At 53.9% G+C, this 24,878-nt stretch overlaps 2 protein-coding genes across 5 annotated transcripts in view; one reads left to right on the top strand and one right to left on the bottom strand.

Moving 5' to 3' along the window:
* Positions 1 to 3,354, top strand: part of NEURL1 (neuralized E3 ubiquitin protein ligase 1) — a 77,208-nt gene extending 73,854 nt beyond the window's left edge. The window contains exons 5-6 of the mRNA XM_065894689.1: positions 2,432 to 2,578; positions 3,116 to 3,354. Of these exons, the coding sequence (XP_065750761.1) occupies positions 2,432 to 2,578; positions 3,116 to 3,354 (386 nt within the window). The remainder of the gene's footprint in view (positions 1 to 2,431; positions 2,579 to 3,115) is intronic.
* Positions 3,355 to 14,230: 10,876 nt separating this feature from the next.
* SH3PXD2A (SH3 and PX domains 2A) overlaps positions 14,231 to 24,878 on the bottom strand; it is a 233,359-nt gene continuing 222,711 nt past the window's right edge. For all 4 annotated transcript variants that reach the window (XM_065894056.1, XM_065894057.1, XM_065894058.1 and 1 more), the window contains 4 exons: positions 22,214 to 22,551; positions 21,072 to 21,121; positions 18,329 to 18,448; positions 14,231 to 16,189 (listed from right to left, as the gene is read on the bottom strand). In XM_065894056.1, the coding sequence (XP_065750128.1) occupies positions 14,231 to 16,189; positions 18,329 to 18,448; positions 21,072 to 21,121; positions 22,214 to 22,551 (2,467 nt within the window). The remainder of the gene's footprint in view (positions 16,190 to 18,328; positions 18,449 to 21,071; positions 21,122 to 22,213; positions 22,552 to 24,878) is intronic.

Here is a 24,878-nt window from a genome sequence, read left to right as displayed (position 1 = left end):
AGGTGGTGGTGCTTATGGTGTCCAGCTTTTCCAAGCTCGTTTGACCAGAAATCTTTTTTTTTTTTTTTACGTGTATCTTCAGGAACCTCTGTTACCCCAGAGTGAGCAGGTGTTCATGCTTTCCAAGTGCTGGTCTGCTCTGCACCAGCAGTAGACTCACTCGGAGAACCTACTACAGCGCAGATTCTTGAATCCCACCTCCAGAGATTTTGATTCTGTAGATCTCAGATTAGGTCCTGGGCATCTGAATTTTTTTTTTCCTTAGCAAGTTTGCTTAGACACATTTGGAGACCCCTGGGTCTCATAGCCCCTGACCTAGACCTCACCCCAAGAGGCTTCATAGACAAGGTAATTGTGTGTATGTGAGTGAGCACGAGTTTACGCTGTAAGACTGGCATACTGTGTCTAGGCACACGTGAGTAACTAAATGTATGCGTATTTGTGTATGTAATGCTGTTGGTGATTGTGAGCGTGTGTGAGAGTTTTGTGAAATCAGATAAAATCAGTGGAGACTTCCTCCTCTGGAGAGAGACCAAATGAAGATGGAGCATAAAATAAATTTAAAAAGGAATGAAAAGAAATGGGGCTGGGGTGCTAAGAAGTTAGGATTGAGGGAAGATAAGTCAGGAAGGAGGTGAAAAGAAATCAGGCTAGATGAAAAGCCATCAATCAGTAAGGAAAGAAATTGGGGTGAAAATTCAGGATGGAATAAAAACAAATCGGACTGGGGTGCAGAAAAAAAAAATCAGGTTGAGGTACACAGATATTTGGCTACATTCACCAGGAGACACCGTTCCTCAGATGAAGGAAGTAACATGATGGCAAGGTACTCTCTTGCCTCAGCACCGTCTAATAATAGATAAGTAGCTTTCCAGTGAAGCTTCTGTTGCCCAAAGAAGCTTACTGGACTGGAGCAAAGGAGAAGCTTAAAAACAAACAAACAGAAACAACCCAGGACTTAAAATGTCCCCAAAGGGAAGTAGGTCAAGGTGGGTGTTGAAGAATAACCACTCAGAATTTAATATATGCTGGACAGAGTGCTCCTGAGCTGTTTGGAGAATGGGGCATCTCAACTAACAAACTGGTGTCAGGGGATCCTGACTGACTTTAAAGGAAAAACAAATCAGTAACAATGTGTGAAGGATAATTATTTACCTTATAGAGGAATGCTTTGCTTTGTTGAAGGCCTAAGTGAAGTAAGAATGAAAAGATATTTCCTTCACTCCAAAACTACAGTCAATTTCACGCTTAATGGCGAAACATTAGAAATATTCTTATTAAAGTCAGGAACATGATAGAGATGCCTTAGAGTATTGTTCCGAAAATGTTAACCAGTGTAATAAAGCAAGAAAAGCAAATAGGAGTTATGAATTTCTGAAAGGGGATGATAATTAACTTGAAACCTGTTAACAATAATAAGAGAAATCCTATGGACAGCTAATGAATATTCTTAGAAACAGTGACTGTTAAGTGAATTAGAATGAATAGCTAGTAATAAAAAATATCTCACTGGGCACTTATTTATGTGTAGGGCATTATGTTAGGGCCTGTGGGAGACTTACAGGTGAATCAGACTTCCTGCTTTCAGGAAGCTCAAGGTTTAAGTAGGGAAACAAAGTTACGTTCCTGGGCAAAGAACAAATAATTTCCTATCCTCTGTGGTTTTTTATTTCCGTGCATGGCGTGTGTGGCTGGTCAGTGCTAGATAGAGATATGTGGTTGTCGGGGGGGTGGGGTCAAGGCTGTCCAGAGGAGGGGGTTGAGGATAGCCCCAAGAGGCTTCCTGGACAGTTAGCTCTTTGAAGGCAAAGGCTCTGTCTGCCTCATTCCCAGTTTTATATATACACAGTGTCTGGTACCTGGTAGGCTGTCAGCAAGGACTTGTTGAAGGGAGGAGGCAGGGAGGGATGGAAGGGAAGAGGAAAGTGAGGGAAGAAAGGAAGGAAAGAAGGTTGGGCAGGTCAAGTGTGGGAGATGGTGTGGAGTATTTCAAAGGTGCCAATGTAGAGGAGAAGGGGGGTGATAGCACGGGGCTCTGACTAGGATGGTGAGGCCGGGGCTTGAAGGGCCATGCTAGGTGGGAGGAAGGCAACTTTGTTCTCTGGCATGGGAAACCTTGAAGGTGAGGGAAGCACGGGGAAGGGTGGAGGTGGGATTCTAGGCAGGGGGCTTGTCTGGAGACGGCAGATGCGGTAACACCAGAGCATGGTGCGTGTGGCCCTCCAGTTTGTAGGCGGGAACAGAGAGCTGGGGCAGGGTGCTGAGCCAGTCGGTGGAGTCCCACCCTGAGCCTTATGGCTGGGCCGTGTGGTCAGGCTGTACCACCCATTTCTCTCCTGGGAACCTAATAGAGGGGTGGAGATTCGCGCTTTCTCCCAGTGGGCCTCTGAGTGGCTAGTGTGTCCCTCCCTCTTTCCCACCCTTTCTGCAGGCTCCACCATCCTGGCAGAGCGGGGCATCCCGTCACTCTCCTGCTCCCCTGCCTCCACACCAACCTCGCCCAGCACCCTGGGCATCCGCCTCTCTGACCCCTTGCTCAGCACATGCAGCTCTGGACCTCTGGGGAACTCTGCTGGCGGTAAGTAGGCTGACCCCTCCAGTTCCATGGTGACCATGCCAGGCCTCCCACCCTGAGGACCCCATCCCCACCCTTGCCCTGGCTGAGGCAGGCATGCAGCCTCTATATCAGGACTGGGCCCTGGAGGAGCTGGAGATGGGCCCAGTGAACCCTGGCTGAGTGCTAATTTCCGGGGTGTATCCCATCCTTTCCCCCGGCTGGGCAGCTTTCTCCAAAGGACTTCTTTAGCACAAAGAACACCAAAGGGTAACTCAGGAGGGGCCTTCCTTAAATGGTTTTGGGCCCCCTTCCTTCCTCCATCCCTCCCTCCTCCTCTCAATGCCTCATGGACACCCTGGCCCCTGGTCTGGGCACTGAGGGGCCAGAAGTGGGGCTGTCCATAGTGTATCCTCTCCTCTCTTGTGCCCAGGAAGTTGGGTGGTAGGTTAGACAGGCCAATCCTGATAAATGGAGGGGGCGAGGCCAGGGGGCTCTCTTCATGAACCTGGGACCAGACTGGGCCATGTCTCCTCCTGACTGGTTTCCCCTTGCCCCCAGGGACGGCCCCCAACTCACCTGTGAGCCTGCCAGAGTCGCCAGTGACTCCAGGCGGGGGCCCGTGGAGCGATGAGTGCGCCATTTGCTATGAGCACGTGGTGGACACGGTCATCTACACATGCGGCCACATGTGCCTCTGCTATGCCTGTGGCCTGCGCCTCAAGAAGGCTCTACACGCCTGCTGCCCCATCTGCCGCCGCCCCATCAAGGACATCATCAAGACCTACCGCAGCTCCTAGCCCGTCGTGGTGCCCTACCCCTCACGCCCACCTCCTCCGACTCTGGCCCAGCTCTGCCTGAGGGGCAAGTCAACAGGGCCCCTTCTCTCCTTCCTCATTTTGGAAATTCTTTTCCCTTCTCATTAAACATGGGAAACAGCCCCTAAAGGTTTGGGGGAGGAAGGGGTATCAGGCAGGGAGGTGGGGGCAGAAGCAAACCTCCTCCTCTTCCCTGCACGCTGAGGGGGCTAAACTGGGGTCTCAGCTTCTCCTGATCCTTCCCCATCTGGGGTAGATTCCCAGGATGGGGAGTCCTTCTAGCCTGTGTGGCACCTTTGTGAGAATTAGAAAGTGTGTCCCTTCCTCTGGGCAGATGTGGCCCTGAGCCCAGACATGGGGCTTGGCTAGTGGAGTGTGGACTTGGACTTCAGCCTCCGTTTTCTCCCTCAGCCAACTGCCCTTGAGCAGTGCACAACCTGTGCAACAGCGGCCCTAGGCCAGCAGCTCCTGAGCTGCTGCCTTACTCTCTGACCTACACCTCCCTTCTCCTTCCTTTCTTCCTTGCCCCTTGGGCCTGGAAGCCAGGGGTGAGAAGCCCAGTGGATACCTCTCATCCTGGGCAGGCTGCAGCCTCCATGCCATGTCTGTCTCCCCCTCCCCCTGGATGGGTGGACAGGCTACAGAAGCCTCCAGGTTCTGGGTCCCTACCCCCCCTGGCCTGGTTGAGATGTGGAGGGCCCCTTTCTGGTCCTAGCCTGTCTGCCCCAGTCATCTTGCTGGATGCTGCTGCCCAGGGGCAGCCCCTTGGTGTGGGCTGGAGAGCAGGGTCTGTCTTCTGTCGGCCTCTCTGAAGAACAGGTTTGCAGCTACCCTCTGTGACCTCTCCTCCCCCATTTCAGTGCTATTCTGGGCCGGGCTGGTACTCATAGAGGCTGTAGCATGCCCCAGGAGAGGGCAGGGCCCTGGGTTGGGAGTAGGGGGTTCCCTGGGGTAAGAACAGGCTTTTTCCGTATTTTAACTTATTTATTTATTGGGTTTGTAGGGGTTATTTGGCAGGGGCGGGTGGGACTGAATTCCCATCCCCCAGACCCCTAGAAATGCTGTCCTGGTGGGCAGGGTGCCTGGTTAGAGGGGTCAGCAGAGGTAGTCATCACTCAAAACCTTCCCCGGACTGCAGCCCAGAAGTCCATAGCCAGCTCTGCTTACCATGAAGTAGAACTCCAAAGGGGCTGAAGTGGGAGGCCTTCTGACAAATTGTATCCCTTTTATAGAGAGGGCAGCAGAGCCTCTGCTGTGCCCTGGGACTAGGGGATCACCCCAGAGCCACAAAATGCCCTTCTTCCTGGGCTGGAGCAGGGTTATCATAATTGGCCCATTATACATCACGAGGCCCAGGCGTTCCCTCCTCCATAAGGACATAGAAAGTTCTGGGCACGCTGAGGGAGGGAAGGCCAGCTGGCCTCATCACTGTAGAGGTAGGGAGCCTGTCCTTAGGCTCTCTGGTCCCAGGAAAGAGGAGAACCTCTAGGTTCTTAGTCCTGATGCTGGGGTGAGGGAGTCCCCCCGCAGCTGCTCTTAGCTTATAGTCATCTCAGCCCTGCACGCCCTGTCCTGATAGGCCATGGCTGGGGCCAGCTCTCAGAGTCCTGGCCTAGTTTTCCCTGAGCCTCCCAGCCCTTGGCCCCCTCAGATAGTTTTTTACGCCTGTCGGAGACTGCTTTGCCGTATGGCTGGCAGAGCGTGGGATTCTGGACCTGGCCACTGACCAGTTGTGTGGCCCTGACCAGGTCATAGCCTCTCTGAGCCTCAGCTGGCACCTCGGTAAAGTGATGGTTGGGGTCGGGAGGGACTTTCCTTGTGACTCTCGGGGGGTTCTCTGTTGGGGGCTGCTATGGGGTGGTGTGGTGGGACAGCACAGGGAGGGGGTCAGGATGTCAGGCGGGCCCTGTCTGCACCCGCCTGGCCGGGAAGCCACAGTCCTACCATGGGTCTCCCTGCCCCACTGACCCTGTAGACCCCTTCTGTGGGGGGGGGGGGGGCGAGGTGGGGCTGGTGTGGCCCCACCCGGTCAGGGGTCCCCTCTCAGACAAGGAGAGTTCTTACATGCAGGGGCTGTACAGCCTGCGCGCCAGGGAGAGGAAGCCACCATCCTGTTGTCTCTGCTAGCCTGGGGGTAGCTGCTGCCTCCTCTGTGAACCTGGGTCACCGTGACTGATTGTGAATAAAGGTGATTTCGTACCAGCCTGAGGGCTGTGCTGTGCAGTCTGGAGGGCTGGGGACGGAGGGCAGGCGGGCAGGTGGGTGTGCAGGAGGGGAGTCAACGATCAGGAAAGACTCCCTGGAGAGAGCAGGGGAGGGGGAGGCGGCTGGAGCGTGACCTGGGGCTTGGATAGCAGGGGCTATCCAAGCAGAATGCCAGGCGAGCCCCACTGTAAGCTGAAAGGGAGACGCTGCTGCCCCTCGGTGGCCTCAGGTCCCTGGGTCCGTGGCACTCCCGAGGCTGAGCCGGGTCTAAATCTGGAGTGCAACCTTTGTGGAGGGGCAGCGCCACCTAGGGGCTAAAGGGTGGCAGGCACTGTACTGTGCTGAGCTCCCCAGAGCAGGGCCTGCCCGGCTCTCACCCCAAGCCCAGACCTGGAAGCTCAGCTGCTGCTCCCGCTGGTCGTGGTCGGTGAGGAGGCCTATGCCAAATGAGTGGCACAGCTAGGCTGAAAAGGGAGGCCTCGGTCAGGGACCTTCGGAAAAACTCTAGATGGGCTGAGTACCTCTGGGTGGCGGTAGAAGCTGGAGCGCTGGACGGGGTGTCTGGGCGCAATGTGGGAGTTGAACTCATTTGGCAGGCTGGGCCTCAGAGGGACATGGGATGCTTGCCCTCCTCTCTCCTGGGAGGATGCTCTAGCTGCCCAGCCTCTGCTTGGCCTTGAAAAGCCATGGGCTACTCCCCACACCAGGACTGCCCAGCCCTGCTTACTGGAGTCCAGCAAAAGTAGGGGAGGGTCAGGGGCTCTGAGAGGCCACGTAGGCCCACTGAATGTGGCTCTTTGGCCCCAAGATCTGTATCCCTCTCTGAAAGCCTTGGCCACTGCCCAGAAAGCCTCCCAAAGGTGGGGGAAGGGGTGGAGGGCCTTGAGCACGCTTCTCACCGGCAACAGTGGGAACTTACCTGCCCCCCACCCCTCCAGTGTCCTCAGAGGGCCCGGACCCTGCAGTTCATGTTTCATTTGGGGTGATGTGGCTTTTGCCACTCAGCTGGATATGTTTTCTTGTGGCAGGGAGAATCAGGAGGTGATTCTGTTCAGTTAAAAAGGCAAAAACTTTATTTAGTTTTCAGGGAAATACAAGATGCATGTAAACATAAAATACAAAACAACCCAAATCTTACAGTCTAGAAGCATGCCAAGACAGAGTATTTTCTGCAGACCAAAGAATCCCGTCAAAATGATAAAAGACACCTGGAAAGCGGCAGGTCAAGGGGCTGGGTCCCTTCCCCGAGGACGCTGCATTTTTGTGATGAGGAGAATTCAAAAAAAAAAAAAACAAAAACCCACTATTAAAAATATTAGAAACATGGAGAGAGTTTAGCACCACCACTGAGCCTGGAAATTTTTTAGCACTCAGATTGACAGCACTGGATTCACTGCCCTTAAATTTCTCTGCTGAGGGGGAAGAGGGAACAACCTCCTTCAGACCCCACAGACCCCACTGGGAGCTGGGAGGGGTTGAGTAGACACCGTGAGGAGTGCCCCAGAGGCATCCAGCAGTTCACATGCAACCATGCAGTGCACGAACCCACGCTTCACGAACCTGCCACTAACACCTGCCTTGTTCAGAAGTCCCCTTCATGCAGACCTCCTGGAAACTGGCCCTGAAACCCTTTTGCCATCCTGTGTCCTGGATTTAAAGAAAACCTGTTGCAGAGAACAAGCTGTTGATTGAAGAACGGTGGCTCTGTTTACCCTTCTTTCTCTGAAATGCTTAAGAGCAGTATGCCTTGGTCACAGGCCACTAAACATGCACTCATCTTCTAAGTCACACCACTAAGGCAGGCTCAGCAAACTGAACCACCACAGGCATCATTAGAGATACTTAAGAAGAACTGGTGTCAACAGAAGAGCAAACGAAGTTGTCTTCCTCCCAGATATGCTTGATGGTGTCTGGACCCCAAGGTTCCAGTTTGGGGGTGGTGGGTCCCAACTACATGACCCATTATGATCACTGGTCTCTGATTCAAGCAATTTGAGAGGCTAGCTCTGGATTGGACAAAGGGGAGGTGGGAAAACCGAGCCTGGAAACTGAGAGATGGATGAATGTTCTGGAGCCAGGGCCTCAGACTCAAAGACTGGTTTGTTGCTGGCAACTTTCCGCTTTCCACTAAGTAAACCAATGACCATTAAGAACCCGCTGGGGACCCAGCTTGTGGCCCAGCAAGTAGCTGTTGCCTGAGGCCAGCTTCTTCTAACAGCCAAGTCTTGGGGCTTTCCCAACCTGTTCTGGCTGGACCCTTGGGTGTTGAATCACTAAATTCCCTCCCTACCTGCTGTCTTCTTCCTGAAACACTCAGAATAGACTTCCTCCTCCTTTCTAATAAAGACAAAACTCCAGACTCCAAACCCTCTCTCAACCTTCTCATACTCTTCCCTTTCTGCCTAGCAGACCTCCTCTTCTGGAAGCCGCTTTCTTGGGGAAGGGGCGGTAAACCCCAGCCACCCCAAACACGCACACACTCATCTTGCCGACGTGCCTCTCACTCACCTCAAACGTGCTCGATGCATACTTTTGCTTTAAAACGACAATTCTTCCTTTCTCTCTTGCCTCCTGAGGTCCAGCCCATTAGCTAGGATGGAAATGGGAGCAAAGGAGGGATCTTCATCGTAGGGACCCATTCTCTAAGGCCACTAAGTTCTGGAATGGGAGAGGGGGCTGATTGTCAAGGTCAAGTGCAAACTCAAGGTTAAAAAAGATAGGCTCCGGGAAGGGGGATGGCATGGTAAAACCAACATTATAGGCAGCTTGGGACCAAGGCCCAGGAAGACAGAGTCCTCTACCCAGTCTATACCTAGTCCTCTACCCGGTGTGCCCAACTTCTGGCCTGAGGACCCAGGTGCACAGGACAAAACAGGAGGGATGCTATTATCAGTGGGGCTCTTCTTCCTGAAGTGCAGCTATAGGTCACTGACCCTGTTCTGTCACTGGCTCTGATCACAGAGCTTGAGAACCAGGGGCTGCCCCAACCAGAGATCATGATTTAGACAAAAAGCTCAGTAATGTCAAGGGGGAGCCCTCCACCTGATTCCCATGAAGTGTTCAGTCAGGCCTGCAGTCTAGACCAGGGGTGCTGACGTACCCGCACGGGTAGGTCCACTGAGCTCACGGTGACCAATTTCTCGCCCCGACCGGCCTGATCCACCCTCAGCAATATAAGAACTGAGGGCCAGCTGCTCTCATGACATGGGGATTCCCACAGTGGCAATACGCATGGCAAAGGCTGGGAGTCAGCCTACTAGAGACACTGCGGGTGGCAGCCCCACCTGACCGCCTCGGCACTTCCACACCCAGTGGCGGCACCTTTCCACATCTTCATTTTGGAGCCCGGGACGATGGCCTAGGCTGCTTCTGCTAGATCTGTTAATGCCAGTGTGAAGTTTCCAACTAAATACTTAATAAAATAATTACCAAAAAAAAAAAAAAAGACACATTGCACTCTCCAGCCAGAATTACACGTGTGAATAACACATACACTTGCTGCCAGAAGCTGTGAGTCCTTTGGGGCCTGCCCAATGCCAAGGACTTGTTCAATGGAGACAGCTTGCCCAGTATTTGTTTCCTCTAACCCCATGTTCTTTAGTTCAAGTGGGAAATGACCAACGCTCTCACATACGCACTCGAATGTGCGCGCGACACACACACACACACACACACACACACCCTCAACAACACACAGCCCTCAAAAAAGTGAGGGAATCTTAATTCTTTAGCACTGTGGATGGTTCTCTTTCCAGAGAGCTCTGCATCGGGATTCTTGAAGATTGGACCTATAGACGTATACACTCCAAGGAGAGCCACCCCCACACGGGGGGCACGGTCCCACTCTGGGCGCCAGGTTCCTATTTGTACAGAAATTCACCGAACGGGATGGAGCAGCAAGCGTACAGTACTGGAGGTGGAGGGGATGAGCCCGCAAGGATGTCCCTGTCGCCCTGAGGGGCAGAGCTTTGGACCCAGGGACTTCCTGTCCTGTCCCCTCTCTACTGGCACCCAGGTAGGAGGCGGCGGCTTGGTACCTGTTGTGGGAAGTTCTGTCTGCAGGGACCTCAGCAGGCTCCTCCGACGCTTCTCCAAGACCTTCTGGGGACTGTCGGGGCGTTGAGCAGAGGCAGGGCTCACGCCTTGCTCGGGCTGAAGTCATTGAGATGAATGGGTGGCCCTGGCTCAGCACCAGGCCCAGCTGCAGGCTTGTGGGAATTGGTGCGTCACTGGGGAATGCTGGGCTCAAGGCACCCACATCCCTCCAAAAGGGTTTGATTACATCGAGGGTTCCTGCCCATAAACTGAACTTGAGGTTACGTAGTTTTAGAAAGACTCAAACATACATCAAAAGGATCATGGCCCAAACATCAAGAGATTGGCGTGAGAGGGCTGCTGAGGGTTATTTCTGGGACAGGTCTTTCTGAGCAGCTGGCTGAAAAACAACGGAAATGAAAACAAGGAACGGCTCCTGGAGGCCCTTGCTCTGTGCCTGGGGCTGGGGCCCCGGGGAGGCCAAGTGCCCCATGCCACTTCCCTGAATCCCTCTCTTCTGGGTGGACAACACCCAGCAGAAGGGGATGCCCTCTGGCGGGGACCCCTGCCATCTTGCCAGGGAAGGGGGAAGGGGAGGAGGGGTAAAAAAAAAAAATCAATACCCAGGTCATCTATAGGCTCCACAGCTACGACTCCTTCCAGGAGCCCCACCTCCCCTAGCGAGAGACGGGGTTGCTGGCTCTCCCGCCACCATCCCAACGAGCCCTGGCATCCCTCTTGATAATATTGCACTTTTCCTGTCTCTCAGATTGTTTTCATTTTCGATTGAGAATGCAAAGTATTTGGAGCGGGTAGGGGAAGTGAGTAACCTTAAAGAAATAATATATTAGTTAAATACAAAAACAGGAAAAGTAGGGGTTACTTTATCTTTTTTTCCATAAAAACAAAACAAACTACCAAACCAAGGTCTAAACTTAAATAGTTCTACACCTATTCTGCAAATACTAGTAATATGAAAATAATGCTTGACCGAAATTCCCTTGTCTTTTTTCCTTAGATGATAATAGTAACATGCCTTGCTGAGGAAAAGCAATGGATATAAATGCCAGTAAAATACGCTGCTCTAACATCTGAAAGTGATTAAAACGATTCTATATAATGCCTTCGTCAAGATGGAGCATGGAGGAGGAAGAAAGAGGACCCTGTGGGGCTAGGCTGGGGGTGAACGGGCTGAAGGCTGGCCAGAGGGCCCAGCCACAGCTGGGGCAGATGGCACACCTGCTGTTCAGGCTGCCCCCTCCAGCTCCCTCTTGCCACCCTCAGGGTCCCTTGGCCTAGTGGGAACAGCATTATGGGGCCAGGGAGCCCAGCCAAGCCCCTGTTACAAAGTGGGAGAGAGATGAAGACATCTTTTTCCCTTGTAATAAAAGAAAAAAGTCTTTAAACTGAAAGAAAAAGCACCAAATGATGCATCTTCGGGCATTATATAAACCTCAATAATGACCTCAGAAGGGCTCATTTTGATTAAAGTTGCAGTATACAGCAATACAACGTCATTTCACATTTTCAATCGCAACTAATGGAAAACTAGGTTTGGACACTGCTGAGATTTTTTTTTTCTTTTAAACCTTTTAAAGTCCGATCTGGTTTTCCTCCAGATGGGTCAGAGCCACAGACCCCTCCCTCCTCTACCTGCTGCCAGAAGTACCCTCCAACATCACAAAGCAGCTCAGTAGCTCTAGGGAAAAGCCCTCTTGCCCTGGGCAGGGCTAGGAGTCCAGGGGCACAAGGCCTGGCATCCCCTGGCCATGTCTGAGAGGGACTGGCATGCACCCTTCTTGCTTCAAGTATTAATATTCTCTTTGGGTTTGCAGGGTTTGTGCTGTGCTGTGAGTAAGGGGGTGATGGTGAGGGGCAAGGGGCGAAGACGGGGCATGGCAATCCCTGTTCACTGCCCAAAGCTACATGCTGTCACCAGGTGGCAGCATTCTCTACTTTTCCTGGATGCCTGAGCAACCCCCAGCCATCCTTAGGGCTGGATGTCACATTGTAAACATGATGACCACACTATAAACTCTAGCGGGGCTGGGGAGGAGTGCAGGGGTGGATGCAGTGGGGAGGTCTGCAGTTAACTAGCTATGTGATTTGGGGAAAGCTAATTCCTGTCTTTGGGCTGCAGTAACAGGAGGGTATGGGATGGAGTGACCCTGAAGGTCACTTAAAATGACTCACTTAAGGGCACTGGGGATTAAGGAGAGAGGGTCCTTGGGGGGCTGGGAGAACATCTGCCTTGTGGGTGGTGGAGAGTCCCACAAGGCAGTGCAGAGAGGAAGGGCAGGGAAAGATAGGCTCTGGGGAGCACTGTGGTCCAGTCCGACTGAGATGCTCTGTGCTTGGCAGATGCGTCCTGCACTCCTTCCTGGCCTGGCTGGCGTGTTACTGATTGAACTGGCTCAGTGCAGACATTGAGGAGTGAGGCCGCTGGGGCCATCCCCCTGGAAGATAGCTACGTGGAAGGTCCTTTAACCCGACAATCACTCTACTTTTAAATTTTATTTTAAATAATCATAAATTACTTTTTTTTCTTTTAATAAATATGTGCTGCTTAAAAATGAGAAAAGTATATACTGCATCTTTAAGTAATGCACTTTGCTCTCTGGGTTTCTTTCCATTCCACCGTATTAAAGTGCATTAATTAAAAAATAATGAACCACTTCTTTATCATTATTGTTCAAATAAGTCCAAATAATATTAATATGAAGACACTACAACACTACCATTAGTACTGCAATCTAGCAGATAACTCAACATCCTGCTCTATTTAATACTGTCCAGCAGAAGAAAATAATAACTAATTTTAATTTTAAACAAACAAAAGGAAGCAAAATCTCACCACGGCCTTTTCAACATAGAACGGGAGCAGTTTGCTAGAGCTGCCAGGCGTCAGTGTACCTACGGCGAAGGAGGAGGGCAGGGCGGCTGGGGGCTGAGGACACGAGGCGCGGGTCCCCCGCTGTTCTTCAGGCATCATACGCTTCCTGGGGGGCGGGGGAGTGTGGGCGGAGGGAGGGCCTTTCCTCCTTAGTCCAGGATCTGGCAGCTGAGTCGGGGGCTGTGAAGCCTGATCTGTCCACAATCAAAGGCACGTGTGGAAATCCACTCCCAGTGAAGAGTGAGTCCTTGGGGAAGCCAGTTTGGCCTCTGAAGTGTCGACTGAAAGACACCACCCAGAGTTGACAGGGACGTCATTCTCTCCCTTCTCTCTTCGCAGGGGCACTGCCCCTAGGAAAGACCAGCTTGGCTCCTGGCCCAGGGATCTTCGCCTCCTCGGGCACCTGCGATATTGCTTGCAGGCCAGGGGGTGCCAGGTGGTGTCCGCCCAGCAGGTTCCCCTTGGCCCAGGGTGAGGGCGATGGCTGCTGCTCCACAGCCTTCACATAAGGCTTCGGGCCCTGCCCAGGCAGGAGAACGTTCGCTGCCCTTCTCCTGAACACCACCCTCCTCCCTGCTGAGGGTTCTGCCCTGCTGAGGTTGCCCAAGAACCAGGAGAGCAGCGTCTCTGCTTTGCCACGGCTGGGACCAGGGCTCCTCCAGCCCGAGATCCCTCTGGCAAGCACCGGTACTGTCCACACAGTGGAAACCAAATGAAGCGACTCTGGCTTGTGGAGGGAAGAATGCAAAACACAAACCAAACCACCTCCCCACAAGAGTATGATAGAAAGGCCATCCACTACCCATCCCGTCCCGTGAGGCTGACCGCCCTTGGGTCCCCAAACAACTCCTAAAGTAAGACCAAAACCCAAGGCCTGACATAGAAGGCCCAAAGCAATACGTCTCTCCCAAAACTTGCAAAGAACTGCCCACCCAGAAATATCCAAAATAAAGTCTGTGCAGACTGTGAAAAGACCGACGGCTCTACCTGCCCTCTCTGTGAACACTGGAGCTGGTGGTCCTCCACGGGGGTGCCCCAGGCAGGGCAAGCTCTCTTCTCAAGGCCAGCAGCAGTGACGGCTAAGAATGGTGGTCCTTGCTGGCAGCTGGGGAACTGCTTTCTCTTCAACTAACAAGAAACAGTGGCCTGGCCCAGGGACAGCCTGAGCTCACAGGAGATGCCTCCCAGCCCCAGGGCCAGTGGTATCTCCTACCACACCCACCCATGGCAGGCGGCAGAGATTCCTGGGAAACCAGCATAACTCACAAACATAGATTAGGATGATACAAGGGCTACTTCCGGGGTACAAGATGCCAGCAACGGAAGCCAGGCTAGGCAGGGGCAGGGCACAGGAGGCCCGCACAACCACACCTTTTCCAGATTTGCAGCCAAGGCACAAATTGGGGTTTCCTACATGGCCTGTCCCAAATGGTGCCGAGTCCATCAGCAAAGTTCCCAAGGTGCACGTGTGAGGCTCAGCTTTCTTGCCTCCGGTCCCAGGCCCAGGACACCCCTGCCCCTTCCACTCCCTGCTCAATGTGGGCCCCCACCAGACCCTACCTTCCAGCTGGGGGACAGCCTGGAGGGGAGTATCTTCGAGGTCCCACATTCTGCAGGTTTAACGTTGTCCTCCCCACCCCCTCCCACTTTCCCTTTCCCTTTTGTCTTCTCTCACAGCTCACCCATACTGAGGCTGCAAGGACTTAGGCCCCCCACCACTCCTCATTAGTTCTTTTTCTCCAGGTAGTTGGAGGGCACCCAGCCTTTGAAGGGCTTCACCCCGTCCAGAATCTGGCAGTACCACCAGCCGTTGGGGTTCCTCTCCAGGACCTCCATGGACACGCCCTCCTGGAAGCCCGCCGTCTCCTCGTCCCCCTCGTAGTCTGCGATCGAGACGTACACATCTTTGAGGTTGTTGTGGATGAACTGGGACTTCTCAATGGGCTTGGGGCGCACAGGGGACACCGGGATGCCGTTGCGCTGAGTGGGCAGCAGAGGAGGGTCCGAGCCCTGGCTGGCGGCCCGTTCGACCAGGCGGCCCTTGGCTTCTGCGGCTGCCGAGCGGGCAGTGCTGAAGGAGGAGTTCCGGCGGACGCCTCGGAGGCCGTCGGTGGCCGTCAGCGACTCATTCCTCCTCAGGGCACAGGACAGGTTGCTGTCCTTGGGCGGTGGGGACACGAACACTGACTGGGGCCTCACGGCCACCTGCCGCACGCCATTCCTCATCTTCACCGCCCCGGCACCCGAGGTCTTGACGAAGCCCCCGGGAGGCTTGGAGGGGATGGGCGGCGTGGCCCTTTTGCTCTGGTTGACAGTGTTCAGCGCTTGGACGCGCTTCTCGATCTTTTCCAGGCTGTCTGACTTGCCCTCGGGGGCCACTGTGTCCAGCTCTTTGCCAGGGGGGCCGAGTTGCTCATTCTCACCGAGCACCAGATAGTGGGAGGGGGCCCAGCCCTCCAGCTCCCCAAACCTCACGTACCACCAGCCGCTTTCCAGCTTCTCCAGCACCTGCACCTCCACGCCTGCCGGGAAGCTGATCTCCGAGTCCTGGACCTTTTGGTAGGCACTACATGTCGTGTAGGAGGTGGCCTGCCCTTCCCACCCCTTCTTGGTGGGACACGGGGGCGTGGCGGCAGGGAGGGTGATGAGGTCGGCCGAGCCTCTCCTGGACCCCTCACCGGGACCCTCGAAGGCCATCTGGGGGGGCAGCTCCGAATCCTCGCTCTTGGCGCCCTTGAGGCCGCCCCGGAGCTGGCCAGTGGGCCTCAGCTGGCGCCGTAAAGTGCTGATGTCCATCTTCTCCTGACTCTGGGACTCTGTGCGGCTCAGGAATGGCTTGGGCCGAACTGATGGCTTGGCCCGGGCACAGGAGGTCAGCCCAGTCTTCGGGTCAGCATCCTTCCTCGCTCCGACCTTGGGAGCGCCGCGGATGCCTGCGTCCGAGGCAGAACGGCGCTTCAGGTCCCCACTGTTCTTGGACAAGGACGAGGAGGAAGAGGAGGAAGAGGAAGAGCAGGTGGTGTTGATGGTGATGGACGAGGAAAAGGAGGCCGAGGAGTGGTTCTTCCCCAGTTCCGCCTGGGCGTTCTTCTCTGCCTTGAGCTTCAAGAGCGACGACGATTTGGGGGAGCCCGACCTGGGGGAGTTTTTCCTGGCAAGGGACAGCGGGGAGCCGCCTGGGGAGTCGCTGTCCCGGGAGGAGCGCCTGGCCGACAGGGCGTCCTCTGCACATGCCCGGAAGCCCTCGTTCTCATAGATGGTCTCCTCCTCCAGGGCCACGTCCTCTGCAGATCCGCCCACCTTGAAGCGGGCGCGCTGCAGTGAGAAGGCGGGCGAGGGCCTGTGGGGCTGGCCGGGCCGCCTGTCCCCCGAGCCGCCGTCCTCTGCGGGCTCCTCACTCAGCTCTGGCTCTGAGTCGAAGCCAAAGGCGGGGATGTCATACTCGGGCTCCTCGTACCTGAGCCTCAGCGGGGAGTCCTGGCTCTCGCCAGCACCCGCCAGGCCCTCCTCGGCCTCCTTGGGCTTGCTGGGTGGTGCCGGTGGGGGCACCTTGGGCCGCGTCAGGGTGCTCGTGCGGCGGCTCAGGTTGGGCTTCCTGCGCTTATCGATGTACGACGCAGGGGCCCAGCCCTCCTTCTCACCGATCTGCACGTACCACCAGCCACCCGAGTTCTTGTCGATGACCTGGGGGAAGGGGCAGACGGGCCAGTGAGCTGGGAGGATCGCTGGGGCCCTACCATGTGCCAGGGTGGGAGCTTCCCACTTTGGCTCTAGGAGACATTATCTCCATTTCCCAGATGAGTGAACTGAGCCACTGAGTAAGTGGCCCAGGACCCAACGTAGGAAGTGATGGGCTGGCATTCAAACCCAGGTCTCTATCGTCTCCTGGATGGGGGGGGGCTCCCACTCTCCAAGACCCCCTCTCCTGCTCTTCCAGGTCTCCTTCCAACACCCTGGTCGAGCCGGCCTCCTCTCCAGACCCTCACTTCTCCTCCCGCTGAGCTACTACACTTGGAAGATGCACTGTTCCCAGTCCCTACAAAACCCCCGCTCACCACGGACCCATACATACAAAAGACTGCCATTCCACCACTTCCATCCTCTCACTCCCATACTGCTAGGCCCTCCCTCGGTGACGCTGGAAAGGGTCTCTCAGGGCAGAAGAGAATAAGAGGGTGCAGGTGAGTGGAACCTGGAGGTAAGGCTGAGGCCGGACCTCCCTGGTTTCCCCATTGCTCATGGTCATTTCACTACATGTGGAATCCCACTGAAATCCTACCAGCTGAGGAGATTTCTTTGAGTTGAATGGCTTCCTGGGGGAAGGCTAGGGCCTCTCAGTCATTTCCCTGTTAGTGTAAACTCGTTCAAGGAGCTTCTTTCTCAACTGCTATTTGAGACTGGAGAAAGCCCAGGAGTGTGGTTGCTGGCTGTACTGAGGTCCGTTTGGATCGGGGAATACGAATGGAAGAGGCAGTTGTCCTTCCATGTGCACAGGTTCTGCATCCCTGGATGTGGAGGGCCAACTGCACTACGATTTTATATAAGGGCCTTGAGCATCCCAGGATTTGGGTGTCCACTGGGGGTCATGGAACCAATGCCCCACGGATCCCGAGGGACAACTGTAATTTTGAATTGTGGAACAACTGCTGGAGGAAGAGGTCCCAGGGAGGGGAAGGGAAGCTTGAAAGCACCGGCACTGGGGGAAGAGGGGCAAGGAAGGAAGGGAGGATAGAGACCACCAAAGGCAAGGTCTGCCTGAGGCCAGCCCTCTGCAGCCCCCGCCCTGCCTTGGGTGCTACATTCCATCCTTCACTCTGCCCACTCCATACTCAAAATGCATACGTGGGTAGATCCTACGTATGTCAGTTCTCTTACATTATGAGCTTCATAGGCTCTTCTGGAAGCATAAGCACCACTGAGAGAATGATTTCTCTTAGAAATTTAGTTCTAAGTTCCAGGCATGTGGTTTAAAACATTCACATTGGGGGTGTCACCTCTTCAATGGGCAGAAACTGCCCAGTTACTCTTCTGATGGTTTTACAGGTATTAACTGGACTTAACTCCATTACTACAGAGCCACTCGAGAGAAAGATCTGAGTCACAGATCTTCTCTGGCCCCTGGAATGCCATGTTCAGCGCTGGCCACAAAGTGGGGTTTCATAAATGCTAGAAGACCGGCTGGGAGGGAGCAGGAGAGGGTCTACCGCCCATTTGCAGAGAGAAATCATCAAAACCTGGGGGAGAAGTGACTGCATCAAATGTCAGAGATGCCTGTGGTGTGGACATGGCCAGAACTGGGGTCCTCGGTTCCTTCCTCCGGCTGCCTGGACCACATTCTCCCAACAGCAGCACTTCCTAATATGGGTCTTGTGGAACCCTGGCCCCCAGGAGCTCCTGGGAGAGGAATCTAGGTGATACTGCCTATTCCAGTCCCCTCTTAGAGACACACAGTGACACCCCCATATCTAGGCTCTGAGAAGTTCTACAATTAAAACAACAAAGCTGGTTGGGTTTTGTTTAACTCACTGTCCTCCAAACTCAACCCCAGAGGCCCTTTGTTTCAAAGTGCCCCCATCACAAGCTCCAATAATATGCTTTGGGAAACGCTGCTGTGACAGGAGCTGGGTGGAGACATGAGCCGTGGGTTCTAGTCCTGGCTGTGGCACTTACTGGCTTTAGGCAAATTCTAATCCCTGTGGGTCCTGTTTCTGCACCTTTCCTGCTCGCCCCTCAGGAATGTCGCCAGCAAGACATAAATGGGAAACACGGGAGGTATTTGACCATCATGAATTATAACCCTCAGCCCCATGGCCCAAGGCTCACCTCTGCCTTCTGTCCGCCTCGAAAACTGATCCCATCAGAAATGCACGACTGGAATTCGGCAATGGTGTAGTACTCCACCTCAACAGAAGGGGGCTCTGGCGGTTTAGGCAGCTGGAACCCCTGAGGCAGAGAAGGACTCAAGTCAGCAAGACTCGCCAGATCAGAACCGTAACTGAGGTGAGGGTGGCGGCTACACCAGGCGGAGAGCAGCTGACCTGAGGATATATCCGTCACCTGAGCCTCAGGGTGGCTCTCTAATACCTAGGATTCGCTTGAGACTTGTCTGAGCTATGAAAATGATCATCTAAGTAAATTTCCACCCTTACATCTCTGGAATCCAGTTTTCAGAAGCCTCAACAGCTAGGTCCCAAAACGAAAGTCAAAAAGCGGAGAAATTGTTGTAACAAAGCCCGTGCACACTGCCCCCTGGGAGAGGAGAGCCATGTCCTTGAGTCTCAGGTGAAGGGCCACCGGGGTGACACCTGACTGCAGAGGTGGGGCGGGTGTAAGCAGGTGTGGGGTTGGTCAGAAAACCCCTTGGTCTGTCATCGTGATGATGCCAAATGGTTAGGCAAGCACGGAATAAACTCGGGATCCTTTGCTCTGGGGTTGGGTAGAGCATGCTGGGCAGCCTAAATGCTTCCTAGATGCTGGCACGTCGATAACTAAGCCTGACCTGCAAGGAAATGTAGAATACGGCCACAGCCCATGAGCTGTGAGCCTCATTCATTCACTTGACAAATGTTTGTTGTGTGTCTACTGGGTGCCAGACTCTAGTCCAAGGCACCAGGCATCCAAGAGTGAACCAAAGGGACAGGACAACCCCCTTGCCCTCGTGGAGAGGACATTCCAGCTTCAGCCAGTCTCTACTCCAGCCAACACGGCCTTGGCGCCTCCCCATCACTCCCAGTATGGCCTGGTGTCAAACAAAGGAGTTAAAATAAAACAATCTTATAAAAAAGGTACACGTGTTTGGGAAACTAGAGGGGGGAAGCAGCTACAGTGTAGCAGGAAGACCTCAAAAGATCTCTGCCTGCAGGTGGACGCATGTGGGCTCCAATCCCAGCTCGGCAGTTCACCAGTTGCGTGGCCCTGGGCAAGGCCCTTGCTCTCTCTGAGCCTCAGTTTCCTCATCTGTAAAATGGAACTAAAAACAGGGCCATGAGATAATGAACATAACGTCTGGTCCAGCCAGCGGCACAGGAAAAGCTCTATAAACATAAGCTGAAGCCGAACGCTCTTCCTGAAACGCCATCCTATTCCTCTTACCCTGCCTCGTCCTTCAAGGCTCAGCATGTTCTAATCCTGCCAGTCATAGCTGAGCTGTCTCAGGTCAGAGTGAGTGAAGGGTGCGGGGGAGGCTGGTTTTGAGGGACCAGGTCAACTTTCCCTGCCCTGGTGGCTGGCTCTACAGCCGTGCATGCGCACAGAGGTGGCCCAGGTCCCGGCCCTGCCTGGACCCCCGCGGCCAGGTGGGAGTCGGACGGACCTAGCCGGAAAGAGCAGCTCTGCCCTAGCAAGCCCTGCTTTTGGCAGGTGTGGAAAGAATTACCCCATTCTTGCCAAAATCAAGGCTGCCTGAAAATAATTAGCTGGGGCTGAGAGAGATGAGGGGAGGGGAGAACTCGTTCAGTTGTGTAAAATGGGAGGAGAAACAAGATAGAAAACTCCACTGGGGCTGATGGCCAGGGCCAGGATGGTCCCATCTCCAGGGGCCAAATCTTCAAAAATCCTGTTTAGGGAAGGCCAACTCTTCCAGTGACTGCCGCTGTCCGCCCCCCTGGGGCGGATGTCACTGACCACAGTACATCTTGCGGCTAAGCCCAGATGTGACTGCAGAATCCTTGTCCACACATAGTGCACAGAGAGCTGACAGAGGAAGTGGAAAGTTGATGGCCAGCCCTCTGCATACACCATCTCATCTCATCCTTACGACAGCCCTAGGAGATGGCTGGCACTGTCCCCCTCTTATAAATAAGGAAACTGAGGCCTCTGGAGGGTAAGCAACCTGGCCAGGGGCTCGCTGTTTCTCAGTGTCAGAAACGGAGTATGAATCCATGCCTGGCAGGCCTGAAGCCCCATTCTTTGCACTGCATCCCACTGCCCCAGATGACAGTTCTTGGTTCTAGGGCTCTCGGTCTGCCACCTCTCACCCAAAGCCCCAGCACCCTGAGTGCACATCCACCTCCGTGGCAGTCTGGATGCCAGGAAACCTCACCTGGCGCCACAGACCCCAGCAGCACTGAGCCTCTTTGAGCTTCAGCATAAACCAGTCCCTGCCATTTACCACCCTCCTCCCCGGAGAAGATGCTCACTGGTCTGCCCTGTGCCCTCCCAGGTTCTGGCATCCACTGGGCACTCCCGGGCAAGGAAGGCAAAGCTGAAAGTCTTCCAGGCTCACATGGACAGCAGCCCTATTTCCCGCCCCTGGCAATGCCCCGGCTGGACACTCTCGCCAGCCAGTCTAAATGTTTATGTCTGCCAGTGCCGTGGCTGGGATGGATTTATTTAGCTTTAGAGTGCAGTGTGTTTTCGATTAAAGACTGTCCAGCTAGGCCCCAGGAAGGCTGGGTTCCCCAGGCTTCCCTCCCTGCCTCCAGCCCCACAAAGCTGGAAGCTCCAGCCTGGCCCTGGGGAAGCCCTGGACCAACAGACTCTGCACTGAGACAGCCAATTACCGGGAGCTGCTACGGGGCACCCAGGAAAGGGAATGAGAAAGAGAGAAGAAACTGAGCACACATACCAAGCTGGACTCTCTGCGAGGTGGAGGCCTTGTCCTGAGGTTCGGGGAGCCTAGAAGAAGAAACAGGGCTTCAGAAATTGCAGCCAGACACAGTGCCTTCCCTCCCTTCCCTGGGTGTGATCTCCTGATGCTGGGAAGTTCCCGCTCTTTTCCCACGCTTATGAGGAACCCATGCTCTCGGTCACCACAGGCATGAGAGCTGGGCTTCTTCAGTGGAAGTGAGAGATCTTTAAGCTTCCTTAGCTGTGTTTCAAGGGGATCCGTGAACCCCCTAAAATAATGTGCACAATTTCAAAATGTACAGACATAGGGGCTTTTTTCAGGGGAAAGGGTAGATAGCTTTATCAGATTTCCAAATTGAGGAGAAGAGACCATGTCTGTTTTTTGCTCACTACCAAATCCTTGGAAGCTAGCACAGTGCTAGGCAAGAGGAAGTACCCCCAAAACAGCTCCCGACTGACTGCTCAGAAGGTTTCAGGCATAAAGCTAATGTAACCAAGTTCAGAACTAAACTAAAAAACAGCTCTCCTCCAGATTTTAAGAATGGCCGGACATAAACAGAAGCTGGTCTCATAATACAGAACAGTTTAACCCTCAACCGCAGGCATCCTTGCCCCAGAGATGCTAGAGATCTGGAGGGGCCGGCAGCTGGGTTTCTCCTGTACGAAAGGAGGCGATTCCCGAAGGATGCTGCTTAAAAGTGCTTGTGGAGGGAGGTACAGTCACCCTTCCGAGTGTCTTAGATTTCCGGTAACTGGAGGAAGACGACAGGGAAGAAGGGGTAAGGCTCAGCCAGATGATCTACCGGCTGTCACTCATAGAGCAGCCTTGCATCGAGGGACCCATCTCACAGCCCAGGCGGCTTATCTGCAGAGTGACCATTCATGATGCTACCAGCTTACATATGCATGCAATTTATCTTTGGTGGAGGAGTTGGAAGGAACTGCCTTGTCCATGCTTGTGATTAGCATAAGACAAGCTGGCAAAGCGAGCCTGGGGTCAGGGGTCAGCCTACATCTCAGGAACAGAATAATATGGGGATCATGCACACAGCCCGCCCCCCGCTGAGGCTCTCCTTGCACCTCACGCCCCTTCCCTAAAGAGCTGTGCGGCAAGGACCCGGGGATCAGCGAGACTCTTACTGATCTGGGCCCGCTGAGGGGCAATCCTGGCCACGGCTGGGGAGCCCTGGGCCAGCTTGGAGACGGTCCTCTCGGGGACACCCAGGGCGCTGCCGTTGGAAGCGTTGCAGAGGATGGGCAGGCTGATCTCCTTCTTGGTGATGGGGGCCTCTGGGCCCTCGCCTTCGGCCGGGGTGGCCTCCTTGTCCCCGGACGCCTTCTTGTTCAGCAGGTTGCTGATCTCCATGATGTTCCCGATGATCTCCACCGGGCCTGCCAGATTCTTCTTCCGGGCTGGCAGCTCATCCTTGGCTTTCTTCAGGTAGGATGCTGGTGCCCAGCCCTCTTTGCCCAGGTATCTGCAGGGAGGAGTGGGACATGGCATCACGAGGGCACCCTGTCCAGGCCCCCGTCTCCATCGGGCCTTGCCCAGCTGAGCTTCCTCTGCTGTGCTCTGTAAGACACTTGGCAAAGCCACTACTCTGGAGAGAACTGGAACGAGGGCCAGTGGAAAGACATCGGGAACACCACTTCTTCCTCTCTGTCTCCTAGTTCTTTGCCTGATCCCTCTTGGTGCGGGCTCTCATTGTTTGCAACGTCAGGCGAACACGGGACATTGAGATGAGAAGATTCCTCAGATTTGGGGTTGCCTAAAAGGTAGACTTTTGCAATGGCCTACAAGCTCACCACAGCAGAGGGCAATTCTAGAGATAAGAAATGAGAAGGTGTATAGAGTTAAATGCCCACTCAGAAAGGGAAGTATGATCAGAGAGGTGAAGATGCAGCATAGGTGAGAGTTAGGAAACCCGAGTTCTGGCCTATGGTACTTCGGACAAGTCCCTACCCTGGAGTTCAATATTTTCTCTTCTGCAAAATGCTGGGATAGAGTAGCTGTAAACATTTATCCAGAAGGATAGACGTATTGAGGCCAACTAGGAAGACGTGTATAAAGAGTGAGTGACCAAGTGGGAGAAGTATCGGCACCACTGCAGGAGGAGCAGACGGATCAAGTTCACAGAACAAGTCCACAGACGGACCAACGCTAAAGGTGACGTTTCAAAGCAGTGGGGTAAGGATGGATTATTCAGTGAGTGATCTGGGGATGACTGATGATCCAGTTAGGAAAAACAAGTGAGACTCTGGCCTTACAACCGTATAGCAAACTTAAAAATGCAAGTCGTGAATATTTGCTTAATCTTGGGGGCTGAGAAAATCTTTCTAAGTGGAACTCCAAAAGCAGAAACCATAAATGAAACGACTAAATAAAGCACACGACTGGATAAAATTAAAGCCTTTGGTATGGCAAAACAAAAACAAAATGAAACGAAACAAAACGAAACAAAACCCAAAACCCGTAAACAGAGCAAAAGGCAAATGACAGGGCTGACTTAATTTCAGGGGATTTGCTGACTTCTGAAAACAAGTTTTTCCCTTTTTCCCTCATGGTGTTGAGCTCCTACCCAAACCCACTGAGAACTTACTTCCTGGTCCAGCAATTCCTGGCCAATGCCCTGCAGTCTGGGGTGCAATGTCCCCGCCTGCTCCCTGGGACACATCTGGCTCCCTGGAATGGCTCCTCCGTGCCAGATGTCTGATAATCCCCGGCCCCCCTGCCTCCCTGATCTGACCTTGTTCTTGGGGGCTCATTAGGTAGGAGGAAAGGAAATGTGAAAGTTCAAGTTTCTAACGTGTTTGAGCTTTGCTGGAAAGTTCAGGTAGGAGGTGGCTTCCTATGTTCACGTCACGTGACTGTGCAGGCAGGCTGACCCAAGCTCAGCCATCTATCCCCGTTTTGGGGCTTGGAAGGCAGACATCAGTGAACAAACGGATGGAAGTCAGGGAGCTGGCAGACAGAAGCACAGAATTTCAGGGCTGGATGGAAGCAACTAGTAAAGATACCTAATCTTACATATACCGACAACCAAGGCTCAGAAAAGCAAAGCAAGTAGCAGAGGGTCACACGGCTAGCTTTTGGCAGCATCTGGCCCAGAACTTGGTGCCCTTCATCTTGTAAGAAAGATGAGGAACCTGCCAGCCACTGGGGGCACCTGTGCGGAGATGGGGCGCGAGGTCTCCTAGGAGTGATGGTCAGGACTGTGCACTGTCCTGAGGGCTCCCATTCTAAACCCTGATGTGCTCCTTCCGTGTTACATGGATAAAATTAGATTCCAGGCAGGGAGATGCAAGTGAATCAGGAGAGGCTGTGTGTGTTTGGGTCCAACTCTGCTCACATCTGCTTTCCAGCTCTGGAGCACGGAATGACTCCAGAGGGAAGCAAACTGGAAAAGGAGGATGGAGAGAGAGGGAGGGCGCACGCGTGTGTGTGTGTGTGTGTGTGTGTGTGTGTGTGTGTGTGTGTGTTTGGCGGGGGGTGGGGGTGGGTGTGGGTGGAGAAGAAAGACAGGAAGTAAGGATCAACACAGAGCCTGGGATGCTGGGAAAAGGCCTATTTAAGGGGGTGTCTGGCAGCCTTCTTAAGGTGGAACCTTTTCAGCAGGGTTTTCTCGGTTGCAGCTCCCACTGGCTGAATGGCCAGGCCATGCGGACAAGAGCTGACTAGATGGAACCAACTCAGAGTGATTTTATTGGTTATTTTAGAAAACTAAAACGCCCAGCAGCCTTGTAGAAAACCTCTGGGTGAGTGGTTTAGGTTAGCAGCCTGCCAGAATGTTCACTGGCCTTCCCA

The sequence above is a fragment of the Phocoena phocoena genome, chromosome 16, assembly GCF_963924675.1.
Source record: "Phocoena phocoena chromosome 16, mPhoPho1.1, whole genome shotgun sequence".
NCBI classification, from domain to species: domain Eukaryota; kingdom Metazoa; phylum Chordata; class Mammalia; order Artiodactyla; family Phocoenidae; genus Phocoena; species Phocoena phocoena.
The sequence above is the reverse complement of the archived record's forward strand: the minus strand, read 5'-3'. Positions and strand labels throughout refer to the sequence as shown.